General features: G+C 42.6%; 1 protein-coding gene and 1 long non-coding RNA gene across 5 annotated transcripts in view; one reads left to right on the top strand and one right to left on the bottom strand.

Moving 5' to 3' along the window:
* The window catches only part of LOC114768269 (uncharacterized), a 44,645-nt gene extending 39,341 nt beyond the window's left edge, over nt 1–5,304 (top strand). Inside the window, exons 3-4 of the long non-coding RNA XR_003743032.1 lie at nt 3,633–3,730; nt 4,052–5,304. This is a non-coding gene — a long non-coding RNA (uncharacterized LOC114768269). The remainder of the gene's footprint in view (nt 1–3,632; nt 3,731–4,051) is intronic.
* Nucleotides 1–17,417, bottom strand: part of drp2 (dystrophin related protein 2) — a 164,645-nt gene that overhangs the window by 66,638 nt on the left and 80,590 nt on the right. For 3 of the 4 annotated variants that reach the window (XM_028960456.1, XM_028960453.1, XM_028960452.1), the window contains one exon: nt 9,416–9,605. In XM_028960456.1, coding sequence (XP_028816289.1) covers nt 9,416–9,462 — 47 coding nt within the window. In that variant the 5' untranslated portion in view covers nt 9,463–9,605. Of the gene's footprint in view, nt 1–9,415; nt 9,606–15,357; nt 15,464–17,417 lie in introns of those variants that run through there. The other variant, XM_028960454.1, reaches the window with a different exon arrangement.

A 17,417-nucleotide genomic window follows, 5' to 3' on the forward strand; every position in this document is an offset into this window, starting at 1 on the left:
TAAAAATGAGAAGAAAGAGTAAAGAGGGAGAAGCGAAAAAGAGGGGGAGAGAAAGACTCAGAAGCCTTCTGGCTTCCGATGGAAAACCCCCTGAGCAAGAAAGCTCAGAGTCCTTTTTTCCACATGTGAGCAGATCTTTATACCCCTGGCCTACAGGAAGTTGTCACTGGCCTACAGGAAGTTGTCACTGGCCTACAGGAAGTTGTAACTGACCAATCAGAACCTGTTGTTTCTGATGCCACGCCCCCGGTGCCTCCCATTTGGGGAAGACAAAGAGGGTGGGCGGTCCTGACGGCTGATACTTCACACGTTGCCGTCAGACAAAAGGCATGTAAAACCGGGGTGCCGAATCTTCACCCACAACCGTCGACACAGGAATGTCACACCTCCCCCTGCAGACATCTGTTATGCAAGGCAAAAGCAGGCTCCCGTGATGTCCATTCTTACAGATGTGAGAAATTAAGGGGATAAAGGTCAGGAGATATTGTTTGGAGCATTGTGGAGGGGATTGGATCCAATGGACAGGTGGTTGTACTGCCTCTCCTTATTTAATGAAAATTGTTCTAGAGCAGTTGGAGAGTCTTCAGAGCATAGAGTAGAGGGGTTGCAGTGGTGGAATGTCTGGCAAATTTGCTCAATCTTCCCTGTGTAGAAGTTCAGCGGTTAGGGAAGATGAGGCAGGAAGAGTCAGAGGGTTGAGTGGTGAGCAAAACCAGAATTAATTACAGGCTTTTGCTTCTTCATTTCTCACCAGACTGGTCACAAAATCCAGGAGCTGGGTTTGTGTGTCTCATTAAGCTCTGGAGAGGCAGTATCTATTTGGGAATGTAACAGGTGAACCTGAAAGGAAAAGTGTGTGTATGTGAGCCTGGCTGATGTGTCCTGCAGTTTAACAGCCCATCAGGCTGACAGAAAATCAGCAATCAATAGCCGGAGCCAACAGGGACCCGGCTCTACACTGATCTCAGCTAGGGGGTTTGTTTCCTCAAAACTGGGCAATGTGAGCCGCAGAAAACAACCCTAATCTTCCACACTTCCATATTCTGAAGTGAGCAGCTAAATTTAGAATGTCTAGAGAGCTTGTGAACCTTGAGACTACTTCATGATATGAAATTGCACTCAGTATGACTAGTAGGGGTAGTGATCACAATCCAATAAAGACACTTTATTGAACCCAAAGGAAAATTTAGCTTGCACAGACAAACACAGTCATTTAAACAGTAATCAGCAGTGTGGTGTCTAGATTAAACTGATTAGCTCATGGTCACTGTGAAGAAAATGGATGCAGTGCAAGAAAAGTGTGTAAGTACTGAATGCTGCAGGCTTTATAACAATGACAATGGGTTCTTATCACTCACAGCTGATTAGAACCCTTCATATGTGAGACAATACATATAATTTATGGTCATGCTTTGTAAAGGATGTAAGAGGTCCATGTTATGCTGCTTATTTTTTTTAAGTTTGTGTTTGGACATGACACCATTTCTATTTTGTTTATTAAACTTTCAGTGTTTTTCATGATGTCGATCGCGCCTCCCTCACTTCAATCCTGTGTGGAATTACAGAAAGCATGGCTGACACGAGGCTCAGCCGACAAGCACCTGACTGTCTGGGTCTGCCTCTAGTCCTGACGTGACGACAGAAGCCGCCTGACTGTCTGAGTATGTCTCCAGTCCTGACGTGGCGAGGGAAGTTGCCTGGCTGTCCAGGTCCGGCTCCAGTCCTGACACAGTGAGGGAAGCCGCCAGACTGTCCGGATCTGCCTCCAAGGACTGTTATTGGGTGCCTCGGTGTTGTGCCCATTGAGGGGGGGCTCTGTGATGCCTAGGTGCCCATGGCACCGAATCACAAGCGTGAATGGGTTCTAATCACCCACAGCTGATACTCAATTGGTATGAGTCATTAGAACCCTTCATATGTGGGCAGCATTTAGGGTCATGCTTTGTAGGTTTTTTCATTATGTTTTTTCTCTCACTTCAATGGCATTACAGAACAGGCCAAGCTAGATGAAGCGCTTCTGTTTATTCCTTGCCCTCCCTCCCTCTCCTTTTTTCTTCTTCCATTGTCTTGCTTGCATCTCTCATTGCGTTGTTGATTCACCTCCTTCATTAACCTACATTAACTACATCTGTGAATACTTAATACTTAAGTTTTCAGCGTATTGAGAGAGACACACTAACAGCACAGAGCACAAATAAACACATAAATGAAATCCCACTGCTCACTAAGGGTAATGGGTTGAATGCAGAGGACACAATTTGTTGTGTGCATTGTGTGCTGTGCTTCTCAATGACAATCACGTCACTTGACTTAAAAACCTATACCTCCACAAGGTCAACATGGTCAACAAATTCACAGACCTTGTATGTTCTATAATATTTATGGGGACCTCATGAGAACTGCGTGATGTATATTTATTCTACGTGTAACTAAAATTTCAAATCCTAAAGCTAACACAAACACAACCCTCAGGCACTTTTCGATAAACCCAAAAAATTTATTAAAATTTAATCTGAATATATGAAAAACATATCGGAATATAAATAAGCCTATTTTCTAGGTAGGCTGAGCAAAATGTCCCCAGTTATATTTCAGGTTTCCTATCATATATAAAGCTGTATATACATGTGTGCATGCACACACATACACACACACAATGAGTAGGTGTCTTCTGTCAGGTGGGAATAAAAAGACCATGACAGTAACCTGCTTTGGCAGACATGCATGAGTGTGAATCTCTGGCTTGTGACAGGCATACAAGTGAAGCGCACACACACACACACACACACACACACACACACACACACACACACATACAGTGCATTAGGATTGTGTAACTAGAGTAAAGAGGGCATCCAGACCATGACAGTGCCCTGTCCCAAATCCAGTCTGTCACTCACTGACACACTGCTGCATTCAGTCCTTCACCACCCTGCCAAGACAGTGTGTGCATGCAATAAAGAGTATGTTTTGTGTGTGTGAATGAGAGAATATGAGAAATAAAAAGAACCATTTGTTCTTAATGCAAGTGTGTGTCTTATATGTATTATTCCACATCCATATCCACAATTTTTCTTCATCTTATATCAACCAAACTTGTGTATGTCTTTATTGTGTATGTCTGTAAATGAGATCTTAATTACAAACTGTACAGTTTTCACACAATGTATATTCATATAGAGTATTTAATGCATAGTAATTATGATGTAGATATAGAGTATAGTAATTATGATGTAGATTGAAGTATATTGCATATATTGAAGTATATTGTTGCTTGAGAGAAATTCACATTCTGTGAATTTGTCCTTTGCTCTGGCTATTACTGTTATTATTCTCACTATTATATGTTGTCCTGAAATTAAAGACATCAGTTTCAGCAGTAGTGGTGATCCCTGAGATTCTCAGTGTTCCATACAGTTCCTTCAACAAATCTGACTGCTTAATTCCCTCCCACTAACCATGCTGTTTTGTGTATCTTTAAATAATTAATATGTCTGCAAATCCCACTTGATTTGTTCCTTCATTAGACTGTGAGATGTTTGCCAGCAAACATAGATGCCACCTTTGTCTACAAGCTTAAGATACGCAAATTCCTACAGGCCTTTTTGTTTCTTTGTCTGTGTCCCTGGCAGGATGATGAAAGTAACAGGCTGAAGTGACAGCCCGTCCTGGAACAGGGAATGACAACCCCACACAACAGATGAAACATGTCCTGGCCAACTCATGGCAGGTATGGATTCCACTGCACAAAGGAACCAGATCTTTTAGTTCTAACAAACTTGTGGGGCAGCTGTTTCACCATGGAACACTATGGTAATAAACCACAGGTTTATTAACTTAATATCTCTTTAAAGCTGGTGGTCCATGTCATATCCATCATACTATATCATCGCCATCATCAGGTTATATCAAATCAACCAAAAATGGGCTTGTACAGTTTCATGGTATTATCCAAGTGTGCCAGAGAAGTGTATGTAAGAGTCCCGATGCCCATTTCATTAAGTGCAGCATTTAAGAGTCCTTGGATCAGCCTCACTGGTGCTCCACACAGGCGTTGACAAAGCACAGAGAAGAAGATCAAACAGGAAGGCATCAGCACCATCCATGAAAGTGACCTTTCAGGAACCTCCCCAGAAATCGTGAGGCAGCCTACTTCACCTGGCCCCGGGTGAAAACCAACGGGGTGCTGCCCACTGCCACCCCTGCTGCTGCTGGCAGGGCCCTGAATCCTCCATGACAATCAGTTCACTTCTTCAAAGCCGGACATGACTGGTCCCCAGCACACATAAGTTTAAAAAAACACTGCCATAACCCGATGATCCATGTCAGCTGGCTATAGGACTGCCATGATGTCATCACATATTGGATTTCTGGGTATGAAATCGGGTGACTTAAGTGCTGCAATTACAGTTCAAGAGAAGGCTCATTGCAACCTTGATTTCTTCAGATAAAAGAAAGCCACCACAAATGAGGAACATGTATTTTGCATTATACAGGGGGAAAACACACTTTTCAGTGGAATAATAAAAAAAAACAGGGTGGCTGAAAAACAGACCTACAAGGCCAGGGGGTCTCATTTGAAAGGCATGACAAAAGAGAGAAAAATGTCTGTACTTCCATCGCTGAATCATTATCATCTGCTGTATATTTATACCCAGCCTCCTCAGACGCCACAGTCCAACACTTTCCACCAACGCAAACTAGCTACCACTTTATTTTTCCCACAGGCCATAGAGCCATGGCAGAACCACATCATTATGTCACTGTATTCATCTGTAGGTGTATCTGTTTTAGCAGAAGTGGTAACGGTAGTGTGATTTTCACCAAGAAGCTCAACAAATGCCCCACATTAACCCATCTCAGAACTAAACCATTTTATTTGTTTGATGTTCCTTCTATCATTTTACCATAAGAAAAATCATTGTCAGAAATTATGTACTTTATTTGATTATTAAACTCACCAATAATTAAGACTAATGATAATGTTTGTAGATTAGCTCAGAAAAGTTTACGAGTCACACTGGCTTGAAATGTTCTCTTTACACATCTCAGTCAGTATTGTAATTTTTTGCTACCAATATGCCATGTTCTTGGCATGAATTCTAGGGTTCCTTTACAACATTTTTGCTTCAAACTGTTGGTCAACATAGTCCTGACTAAAACAGTTCCTGGTTTCTGTCACCTCAGCCATAGTAGGCCCCTGCCACTAGCAGCCACCACTGGAACATGGGACATTCGGGCACTGGCGATTTCTTAAGTGACATTTGTGTTCGAGTATCAGTTTCAGCTGTGCCAGGTTTCACCATTGTCCCTTTATGTATGATGTATAAAGATATGCAGATGTATAAAGAGTGTCCCTTTATGCATAAAGAAATTGTGCATGAGTGAATAGTTGTAACTACCAGAAATTTCCTCTTCTGAGTTTATTTATTGAATTTGTGTCATCCCTCCTCATTACACATGGCAGTTTGAAACCAGTTGATGGCACCAGTCATAAATCACATTTTCTGACCCAGAGTCTGGTCTTTAGCTGTAGAGAAATGAAGGCTGAAACAGCCCTTTACAGAGAGAAAGTGCAGCAATGGCATGGTGGGGGGGGGGGGGGGGGGGGAGTGACCCCTTTCCTTTTAATCTCTGACCTCTAATTGGTGCTGTAATTACTCTGCCATTATGTTCAAATCAAGAACTTACTGGGTGTTTAAAACATTTATGCTTGTCAGCTTTGCTACTGAGAAAAAAAAAAAAAAGAGTAGAAAATAGAGAAACAGATTCAAAGAAAGAGGCTGTAGGCTTCTGCATGCTGACCTGAAAACAGTTTTCAGCAGAATGAAGGTCATGAGGGTCACTGAATACACCTCACACACGCACAAATGCCATAACGTTCCTAGCATGCCTCTCTGCTCCCATCCCACCCCACGGAGGGAATTCTCCACAGGCTGAAGATTATTTGGCTGCGGCGAGTGAGGACCATAAGAATGCCTGAGCATGCATCACAAAGGCAGCTTCTGTTACGCTGTGAAAAAACTTCATTTTCATCCCCCTCAGTGGGGAACAGAGACATTGTCTGCACGGATTACACTCGCTCTCCAATTTCAAGGTTATACAAAGTAAATTAAGGTGCAGAAATGCTGCTTCTCTTGGATTTGCATTTAAATAAATGGAATGAATTAAAAATAAACAAATAAGAGAATTGCACCTTTTTGGCTGATCTGAATGAAACACGACTCAGAAAGAGACATCAGTTAGATCACCCACGGGAACAGAAGAGATGTCAATCAAAACGGCTTTTGCCATGCAACATCTTGGCATATGACATGACCCTGCCCAGAACCCTTCCTGGAAAGAAGTCTTATGTGCTGAATCCTAGAATTCCCTTTCAGGCAGGATGATGTCATTGCCTCTACCAGAAAACCATAGTTCCACTGTAGGTCATCCACAATGATCCGATTACCTCTGCATTGGGGTAAGGGGGGAGATGGGTGGTGTAACTTGTCGCAAAGCATCTCTGGGTATGGCCTACATCATTAGAGGTGACATTAGGTTGAGCACGCAATAAACGCAAATCCTATTGCATAAGACATGACAGCCCCTCATGCCTGCTGGTGAAGTTTCACTGTCTAGCTGTTCTGAATAACAGGAATTTGAAATAAACCTAGTCACATTGTTCCGAATCTACCTCTTCATTCAAGGAGTCAATGTCAATGTGTCAGGTCATCCCTACCTGGATCAGCCTACTGTAATGACATTCCCTGTAGATTCAGAAAAAGGACATTTATTATTTTAAAAAATATACCTGCAACATTATTCCTGGGAGTAAAAAGTAAAATGCAAAGCAAAACCATCCAGCTCACCAGTCGACAGCCTTGAGCGCAACATGCTTAAGTCATAACTGACTGTCTCTGGTGACAGGGATCAAAGAAGACAGGTCCTTCAAGCCCACAAAACGTCTTCATTTCTGAAGTACAGACAGGCTGTGATTTGGAAACAAATGACATGGCTCTTAAAGATTTCGCTTTTTATGTAATTAATAGGTGCTTTTTTAGTACTTGATAAGTACAATTTGATCATAGCAATTCTGGCAAATAGGAAATGTTTTGGTTTTATCTCTAGAGGTTCTTATCCTTTCAAGAAATATAAAAATTAATGTAGAACATACCTGAGTTAGTTGTAGATTGTAAAAAGATACCTTATTGATGTGTCTGTCATAACTAAATATAGACTTATACTCTACAATATTTTGTAGACTTGTGCTTTTGAAGGTCATTAATGTGTTTGTTAATGTGTGTGTTTTCCATTTTTAGACTTGTGCTTTTAAAGATCATTAATATGTTCATTAATGAGCGTATGATGTCACACTTCAGTTCTTCTATTCTTGAAGATCAAAATCCAAAAATCTTTAGACCTTTGCACAGTACTGTACATTTTGAATAGACGAGGATACAGTCTTAAAAAATAGGTAGGATGGAACTAGCCTAGTGGGGCTAAACCAAAAGACCCAGGTTCAAACTTATTGTGTAAGTGAGACATTTAACCCTGAGTGTCTCCAGGGGGACGGTCCCTGTAACTTCTGTTTGTAAGTCCCTCTGGATAAGGACGTCTGATAAATGATGTAAATGTAAAATATAATAAAGCTTTTTTTTTCAATTATCATACTTGTATTTTCTGATACCTATTGAATTTAGATCTACACTCTATATTTTACTGTCTATCTACCTACCAATCTATCATAGAAAAGAGTGAAAGTGAAGTGATTGTCATTCTGATACACTGCAGCACAGCACACGGTGAACACATCAAAATGTGTCCTCTGCTTTTAACCCATCACCCTTAGTGAGCAGGGGGCAGCCATGACAGGAGCCCGGGGAGCAGTGTGTGGGGACGGTGCTTTACTCAGTGGCACCTCAGTGGCACCTTGGCGGCTTGGGACTCAAACCGGCAACCTTCTGATTACGGGGCCGCTTCCTTAACAGAACCTTTGCGGCCTGGTGGGGCAGGGTGCCTGACCCTTCACACAGTTGAACTTCATGTGAACTTCCAATGAGCTCACCCACAACACAAGGCAGCTCTTTAGAGGCCAAAGACCAACCACCGAGGCCTAGGAGTTGTGGGAGAACCAAAGGTAAGACTAGCAGAGGGGCACTGGTGGCCTATCGGGTAAGGAAATAGACCCATAATCTAAAGGTTTCTTTAGTTCGAATTCTGAACACACTGCTCCACGGGCACCCCCTGTTTACCAAGGGTGATGGTTAAAAGCAGAGGGCATGTTTCGATGTGTGCACCGTGTGCTGTGCTGCAGTGCTTCACAATGACAATCACTTCACTGGGCCCAGTAAGGCTCGAGATCCTCAGCCAGAACATGATTTATGATGAGCACTATATATGTATATGGTAATTTTAGCACCATTATACAATTTATACATATTAGTTACTGAAATATATTGTGAACTGATCAATGTTATACACCTTTCAGCACGTAGGCACACTCACGCAGAGGCACTGCATGTCAACTTTATCACTTGCCTAACATAAATCCTGGGACAAGTGTCAAGCACATTTTAATTAGACTTACAATTGGACTACGCACACACATAAGCAACTTGAGACAGGAAGAAATGTTAAGCACTCATGCATTAGCCAACCTTTTGGGTCCAGATGTAATGATGATGCATGACCAACGATAAGAGCGATGTACAATAATGAAGCCCTGAGTTGGTTACGGGTGGTTCCATCAACTGGCTGGCTGTTGTCTTACTGCACATTACAATAAACTTCTGCCTACTATAATTTTCTGTCTTTTTTTCCTGAACAAATCTCAAGCATCCTCAACGACAATAGTTAATATTGTAAATACGTCTCCATTTTCAAATAAAGGGAATGTGGTGAAAACTACAGGGCAACCAAAGGCCACGGTTGCACAACCGGCCACCTCTGACTGTCATATTGAGTAGGAGTAGGCGTTCCGAAGACATCCCAATGTGTGGAGAATGCATGAATGTTTCATTCTGCTCCCCTGACTATGCACACACTGAATTGATCCCGATTCATTTGTTTGAATTGCTAATGAGTGTAGCTGCCAGTGGAGCTGGGTTAGACCTGAATGCGAGCAGAGCAAAACAAAATATGAACATGGCCTCATCTGATAAACAACAACAAAAATCACAGCATGAGATGATGTCTTTTGCTTCTGTTACATTTTTTGGGAAAATTACAATAACTGATACTGGCACAGAAAGAGCCCTACTGAACCAAACTGGAGCCAAAACCAATTCAGCCAAGCTGTCAAATTCCTGGCTTTGATTTAGCAGAGATGTAACACAGAAGGTGGATCTACCTTTTGTTTTTGCCTTTTACATTACTGGGTAAGTTGTATTGTCATTTTAATTCTCACAAGAAATAAAAGGAGCAGAGCACGCACCTAATGTTGTGGGACTTGCGTTTGATCTCGGTCCAGCACAGGTTCATGTCTGTGTCAGGGCACTGCCGCCGGCTGTGCTTAATGTGCCTGCCGTGCCCCCGGCACTCAGTGGCCGGTTCTCGTCCCTCAGGCTCCACCACTGACTGGCAGGGCACACAGTGGCATCCTGGCCACGAGGGCCGGCCTGCAGCTATGACAGAAAGAGAACAAGAGAGAGGGCGAGGTCAGAGAATCTGGATTTAAAAGAATTGTAAGCGTGGTGAGACAATGAATAATGCATACTAATGCACTGCATTTTTATGTTTTTTTGTGTCTGAATTTAAAACTGTACAATTCAACCCTTTAGACCCAAAAAGTATATGTGGAATATGCACTATGTTATATTTTCCGATACTTTGTAGGTCAGTCAAAAAATCCAGATGCTGGAGATTTATACCAGGCATAACTATCAACAAAAAAAGGCTAGTAATGTAATGAATCTATTCATTAGAATTAGAATTCCTGTAAATATTTACCATTTTCAATAAAAGTCATCAGCCTTTTTCATTTTATACACCCACACACATACCAGCAGTTAGAGAACCGGAATACACTTGCAAGCACACACACAAATGTTTTTTAAAGCTTTATGTGCACCCGGTACAATACATTTTATTTTAATAAGGACTTTTACAACTACAAATTTAGATTTTTTTAAACCTAATCCTACCCTTTTTGTACATTAGCATTTTTCAAGGGAGGACCAGCAAATGAAAAATTCCACTTTCTTTAATAAAATTGTTAATTCATTTATTATGCAGAAAATTCATGTAGACAAGTGGGAAGAAGCACCATGCAGCATGCTGAGTAATTCTGGGGTCTCTGCTCCCCACGTAACATCTTCACCGACAATCAGCTTACTGCCTTGATTTGCTTTACGTTGATGTGACTGATGGATCATGGGGAATATACTCCCCATGACTATACTCAGTCTGGCTAATATATTTAATGAATGTGTGTAACATATTTAGTCTTGCTTATCAGACATAAATCTGCACAAGGTGGGGCAGACAGTACTGTGCTGCACTGCAGGGGGCGCATCCGAGTCCAACACCTGCTCGCTGCTGTTCATCTATGCATCAGTATCAGAAAGTCAAGTGAACTGCAGCGGTCCATTTACATTTTTGTTCCGACTGGCTGCCAGACTGAAAGATTATAAATGTAAGTGTAAAAATGTTTAAAAAAAAAAACAGACCTTCGGTCAAAAAAGAAAGTGATGAATAACCACTCTATACTTTCATTAGTATTGAATGAGCATGGGTCGTGGAATTGCACAGCTAATGCCCTCTTTCTGCTCGCTCTCTTGCTTCTATAAATGTATTGTGTATAACATTCTTTCTTAGCCAAATGCGTACCTTGCCTCCTGGAAGTGAAAACATTAATTCACTTACTCATTCATTTATGCATGAATTTATGCATTCATTCCTTTTTTCTTAGGCAGTAGAACAAGCTTCAAACCACAGGACTGGTAACAGCAATTGTAACAAAAGCTGAATAATTAAAATACTTGAATAAGTAACCTTTGAATATTAATTGGGAACCATGTTCATAATCCAAATACTGAAATGAGAAAAGATTCTCACGTCTATGAAATACAGGGTTCAAACTGATGGTTACACAGAGATGGTTACACAGCACTGTCAAAACACAGCAGACACCCACACAGACACAGACAGGCAGGCAGACAGACAGGAATAAAGAGGTCATGTAGGACCTGGTGAAAACGAGTGAATGAAGGTGGGTGGGGTGTGCAAGTAAATTCTCTCTCTCTCTCGCTCAGATGTGCTATCAGAGTCAGGTACAGTGTAGGCCCCTGATGGGACCACAGCGCCGAGAGCCGCCCCTCATCCACCATCCGCCCACCCCCATCACAATCCATCCTCTTTCACACCTTCCCCTCCAACGCCGCAGACGGCCCCTCCCACCGCTCGCGCCCTGTCACTGACTCACACACATTTAATCCTGCTCTCCGGTGTATATGTGTGTGGAGCAATATAAACACATTCAGCTCCCATACCTGCCACCGCGCAGCCTTTTTGCCAAAAACAAATTGTGCCTGAAACGTGTCACGCTGAAGCCCGCCGCAGTGTGTCAACATTTGAGCAGCCGCACTCCTGAGGGCATTGGGGTGTCTAGATTTAGCCCGAGACTCGTATAGCTCATGAAACGTTACATGTGAAGGTTCACAATAATCATCAGGCTGTGAAATGTCTCTGGGCTCTTCAGAAACCCTGTGTCTGTCTCTCGTCAATTCTATCGCACCTCCTCATTTACGGCATTTATACAATCAGTAGTGACAAGGACAGTCCCCCTGGAGACACTCAGGGTTAAACGTCTTGCTGAGGGACACAGTGGTAGTAAGTGGGGTTCGAACCTGTGACTGTGATGCCCAATGTCGTTTTCTTTTTTTTTTAACTTTTTGTGTGTCACAGACTAGTTCTCTCAGATTTTTGTGGCTGCGATGATTAATCCATATGGTTCACGGTTCATAAGATATCCTGATGGGAGCTGAGATAACGGTTAATCAGAAAAAAACAGCGTGGGTGAGACCCTTGAATTCCGCGCTGAGCAGAAATATCGGAGCGACTTCAAGGAAGAATTACTTATCATGTGTATCTGGCTCAGCTTGTACACACACACACACACACACACACACACACACATGTTTATTTTGTGTATGGCTGCAACTTGGCTGAATCAAGATTCAGAGGAGCAGAGGGAGCCAAGGCTGACACTTTGCAGGGATCCAGCTTTGAGAGGGAGGTTGCGTGTGTGTGTTTGTGTGCATGCTTTATGTTGCCAGAAATGCTCTTCTCCTTCCTGATCCCAGATAGAGCAAGGGCTGGCAAATGCGCAGCGGAGATGCACCACCCACCTTCCAAAACACACGCACACACCCCGGTTACAAGCTCACCTACACAGCAACCCTCCCCTTCCCAGGCACACATAGCTTGGGCTGGCCAAAATGGCCTAAAAATAATATTGAGGTGCCAGCAGTTCCATGGAGAGATTTATTCTTATCCGACCAATGAAGATTCCGATCTGTTATAGGGACACAAATAGCAGCTGGTGCCCCGATAAGAAGCCATTCATGTACACTGATAAAAACATGGGCACAGCTTTCAAATGTGCATATTCAGTCACTGAAGTAGATAAATGATTAATAGACAAAGATAGTATTTTTATTGATCCTGTTATTAGACTCATGTTACCACTAAAGTAAAGTACCACTAAAGTACCACTATAGCAAATTATATTTTAATGATAATGAAACTACTTGGGTGGACACACACACTATTCACTCACACCTACGAACAACAGCCACCAATTCAACTAGTGTGCATCCCTTTGGACATTGGGAGGAAACCGGAAAACCCAGAGAAAACCCATACCAACAAGGGGAGAGCATGCAAATTCTGCCAACACACAAAGCTGATCCAGGAAAGGCAGATTGCAGGTGTGATGCCACGTCTCTGATGGCCCAAGTGTGATCCTCCTTGATTCTCCCTGAAAGAGCCTGATGAATCCTGCCATTGTCATGGATCCCTGAAGCAACTCCAGATCAGACCACTGCCTTCATAGTAGGGCTGAACAATTTATTGACTTTCAAACCAGAATCATTGATTGCGATTTGAAAATCACAATGGCTGCCATTATTCTTGCAACCCCTGACTGACCCAGGAGTTAATCACAACCACATATACGTTTTGTGCCAAACCCAGTGGCTTACATCGAACGTCGCATTTGTCTGAATGCAGAACTGCAAAGCCAAAACCAGCTTGAGACAGACAGTCATGCTCAATGCCCAATTAAAGTTGTTTTTGTTGGCCTGTCTTAATTTCAGCTTTAGTCTAGTCTTTGAGTCAAGCTGTCATTTTAGTCTTTATTAGTTATAGTCATGTTTCATTTTAGTCAATTTAGTCATTTTAGTCAATTTTATTCTTATTCAAGTCAATGAAAATTGTATTTTAATCTCTTTTTTTAAAATGCAATTATATTTAACCCAATCAATATAGTACTGATACTTAGTAGAACAGACAAAAACAAGATTTTCTTTTAGTCAAATACATTTCATAATTAAAAAAAAAAAAGTTATCTTATTTTTATATTATTTTACCATATATACTCAAGATACTCTACATCCATTCCAGACATGGAAGACTCTCAAAATTTATTCCATGTTTTTTGACCACACAGTATGTTTTTTTCTTCTTCATTGTAAAGAAAGTACGTCCAAAGATCACTTCATCATTTTCTCGCAGCATCTGTTAAAAAATCAGAGGTATATGCCACCATTGCATATTGAGGAAGTTATCTCACCTGTACGACCGGATGGGAGATAATATAATAACGCAATTAAATGAGAGCAAATAATGTTTCCTTTTCGTCAACGAAAACCATATTTAGTCTTGTTTTTTTAGTCAACAATATTATGTGATATATTTTATTATAGTTATCGTCTCATCTCATCTTCAAAAAGGTTTGTTGATGAAGTTCCAAGTTAAAGTGACACCCAATAATAAACAGGCATACAAACTTGAATCCCTTGGTGTCAGTCCCAAGCCAGAGTAACAGTAGGGTCGCATTAGGTAGGGCATCAGGTGTAAAACTTTTGCCAGGTCAACCAGTTGATCCACTGTGCCAAAGAAAGACTGAAAATGACTACTGTGGACACCAAAAATTTGCAGGTTGGTGCCATAGAAAAGTGGTACTTCTGTTATATTTAAAACTGCAGTGTTCTGAATTTAAATATTAGTGTAATTGACGTTCTTTGCAGTGTAAACACTCACACTCAGTCGCTACAGTTAAATCTTCCCCTTTTATTTCAGACTTAGCTGATAAATTATAACCAGTGTTCAACTCATCATTTCTTTCATTTATTTTTTGATTAGCAGCCCCCAGCTGCACATGGGGAACTGATGGAAATGTATCTTAAATTACAAATGAAATCAGGTAAAAAAAAAATATTAAAATTGTGCTCCACAGAAATGTACAGTAGAGGCCATGCACAATAGGTGCATTGCTTCATTTGTGTCCCTTCTTCTTCTGATCACAAGAGATGAACATTTCTTGCAACAGAGATGAACTTTTCAGGGGAAACACATCCTTAATCCCAATCCTCTCATTCTATAGTGAGCATGGAAATGCTTTATCTTTCACCATTAAACAGAGCTATACTATTCTATATTATTTCATGTCAGTGTTCTGCGTTCATAATCATTCAAGATTGATGATTGCTCTCCATTATTTTTTTTAATGTGCTGGGCAGTTCTTAAACAAATATGAATTAATTTAATCCATTTCATTGCATGATTTAGCTCTTCTGAAACACCACGGGAGCAAATGAAAAGGTCTTCTTTGCATCATTTAAGATGAAATAACATGCTCCCAGCTGAATCATATTCGTGAAAAGCTCTTGCTTATTTTCTATATGCTTTCCTGACGTTCTTCATAAATGAACTAACAAAAATCACACCCTGAGCACAACTTGTGTAATCCTGACCGATTACAGCCCTCCTTGCCATGTTAGCCCTGACCCGTGCCGAGTGACCCGTCCATTCAGTCTATTAATCAGCCGCTATCAGACGATGCTTTGTGGATGTCATGATCTGCTGCTTAGCATGTAGCCCCGCCACCGAGCTCTCCACATGATGTTCTTCATCACGCTGAGATAAGAGGCGGCCAATCTGCACAGTAACCTGCGGAGGACGGTTCAGCCACCAACGTGAGATCAAAATATCTCCGGATCAAAGGCCGGTGAGAAAACAAGAGACGGGCGGACTGTCTGTCTACATGAACGGTACCTTGATAAAAATCTTTGCTCCCGGTTAAAAAGGTACTCGGGCCCTGGCTGTTTTTTTTTCTTCAGGTTCTAAGGGCACTGATGCGCCCTGACAGCCTACCTGACAAGAAGAGACCACCAAAGGTTCACCTCCGAGGCTGACGCTGGCTGCTGGTCGAAGTGAGAAGGGATTCCCCGCTGCCTCCAACCTCCAACTTCCGTGATGCACATGGCAGGGAATGCTGGGATGTTTGTCCTGGCCCTTCGGGGGTGGGGTGGAGGAACGCAGCAAACGTTGTTTTTCCGTCTCGTGGAGCAAAGAGCGCTCTGTTCACCACATTCCGCAGCACACCAACCTGGACCCGGCCCCCGGGGACAGCGAAAGGCCGCCTGCCCGACGTCTGCCAGCCTGCGGCCCACACACCCGACACATGGCAGCCGCGCTGCTGTAAACAGCTGTGACCTGCCACAGTCCCCCAGGCGCAGGAACGCCGCTCAAAAGCGCTGCCATTGGTTACTGATAAACGGCGTCGGTGTAAAAGCGTCTGTCGATAGCACGGTCAGCCGACATCAGAGCACAACTGACCGCAAGCCACTCGCGTCTCGTCTAGTCGGGGATCAGGAATGCTGTACGAGATGCCACGTCTGCCCGGTTGGGATTTGCCGATGCCACTTTAAGCCAGGCAAACCATCAATTATTAAATGTGCATTTAGTGGAACTGATTTCGTGCAGAGAGGCCTGCATGGAAAGCCCAGCAGAGGCAGGCGATGTGCACAGAGAGGACATCTTTCTGCAACATGACAACACGATGTATAGAGCAGACTCTGAGGAATCAAAGCAACATGCCAGACACAAACAAAGCCAAAGCAGAGAAACCACAAATGTAAATGTTCATCAAAAATAACTTACAATACAGTCATAACAGCAGCATAATGTCGGATCAACCATTTTATATCTTCCCCCGTGTGCTCAGTTGGGTTTTGTGTTCCGAGCTTGTCCAGGTGGTTGGTGGCAGTTGTACACAGTTTCCTTTGCTGACCTCTTCTAAGATTCTATTAAGATTTGTTACTATGAGCGTTTTGTTACTTTTTGGGCAAGTAAAAAACCTGCTAGGATGTGGGGGGGTGGATTCGGAACGCTGGCACTTGGGCTGGGGTTGAGCAGTAGCTGAGGGAGCACCAACCTCAGAGTAGCTGAACTGGAAGCTGGATGTCAACGAGCGTGGGTGGTTCTGGGACCGGACGTAGCATTGAAGACGTGACTGGAACCGCGGTCGTGGACGGAAAAGGCGGTCGGTTACATCGGGAGCGAACACGAGTCAGAGGGGCAATATAAAAGTTGGCTTGAGACAATGTTGAATGTTCTTGCTCTTTGCCCCCCTTTTATACTGTCTGTTGTCCTGGGCATGTAGTCCATCCAGGTCGGTGAGGTCGAGGTCGCCCTGGTGTGGCGGCCGTGACAATTTTTTAAAAAACCCCACCTGACTCCTCGCGGTCCCTCACAGAAACGAACCTGAGAACCAATTAAACACAAACTGCTTCACTTTTAAGAAGTTGGTGGTCTACACAATATTTTAATATTTAATTATCAAGTTCAGCTATATTGCTCTGTTCCGGCGATTTACACTTTTTTTTTAACCAGTAACACTAAAATAAAAAATAAAAAAACATTACATCCAAAACATAGCAGTGGTGCTAATAGAGTGTCACTGTGATGCAAATCAGAAAGACGGGAAAAGGAAAAGCCGGAACGATCTTCATTCTAAAGCTCTTAATTAGGCTCCGGCGATCAAGAATTCCCTGTACGGCCACGGCGGCACGCGCGGTGCCTCGGGCCGACACACGCGACCGGCTTCCTGCAGCTTTCCAGAGGATGGCGGGACATTGCGGTTTTGGGGAACGTCTGTCTCCTGCTGAGTGACGCAGGTTATAAGTTATTTACCACACGTCTCTCTGTAAAAGGTTGGAGTAGTCAGCTATTTAGCTAACAGTCAATAGACTGCATGATGATTATTAATGTTAGAATTATGTTGTTGTAATGTTATTCGTTTTATTGTAATTGGGAGACAATTGAGAGAATCAATACAGCGGAGAGGCTCCATCCGAATTTGGCCTAATGGGCAACAGAAGAAAGAGGCGGATCTTCTTGCCGGCTGGCTGTCGGCGTAAGCGCTTCCACCC

The sequence above is a fragment of the Denticeps clupeoides genome, chromosome 18 (genome assembly GCF_900700375.1).
Source record: "Denticeps clupeoides chromosome 18, fDenClu1.1, whole genome shotgun sequence".
Taxonomy (NCBI): Eukaryota; Metazoa; Chordata; class Actinopteri; order Clupeiformes; family Denticipitidae; genus Denticeps; species Denticeps clupeoides.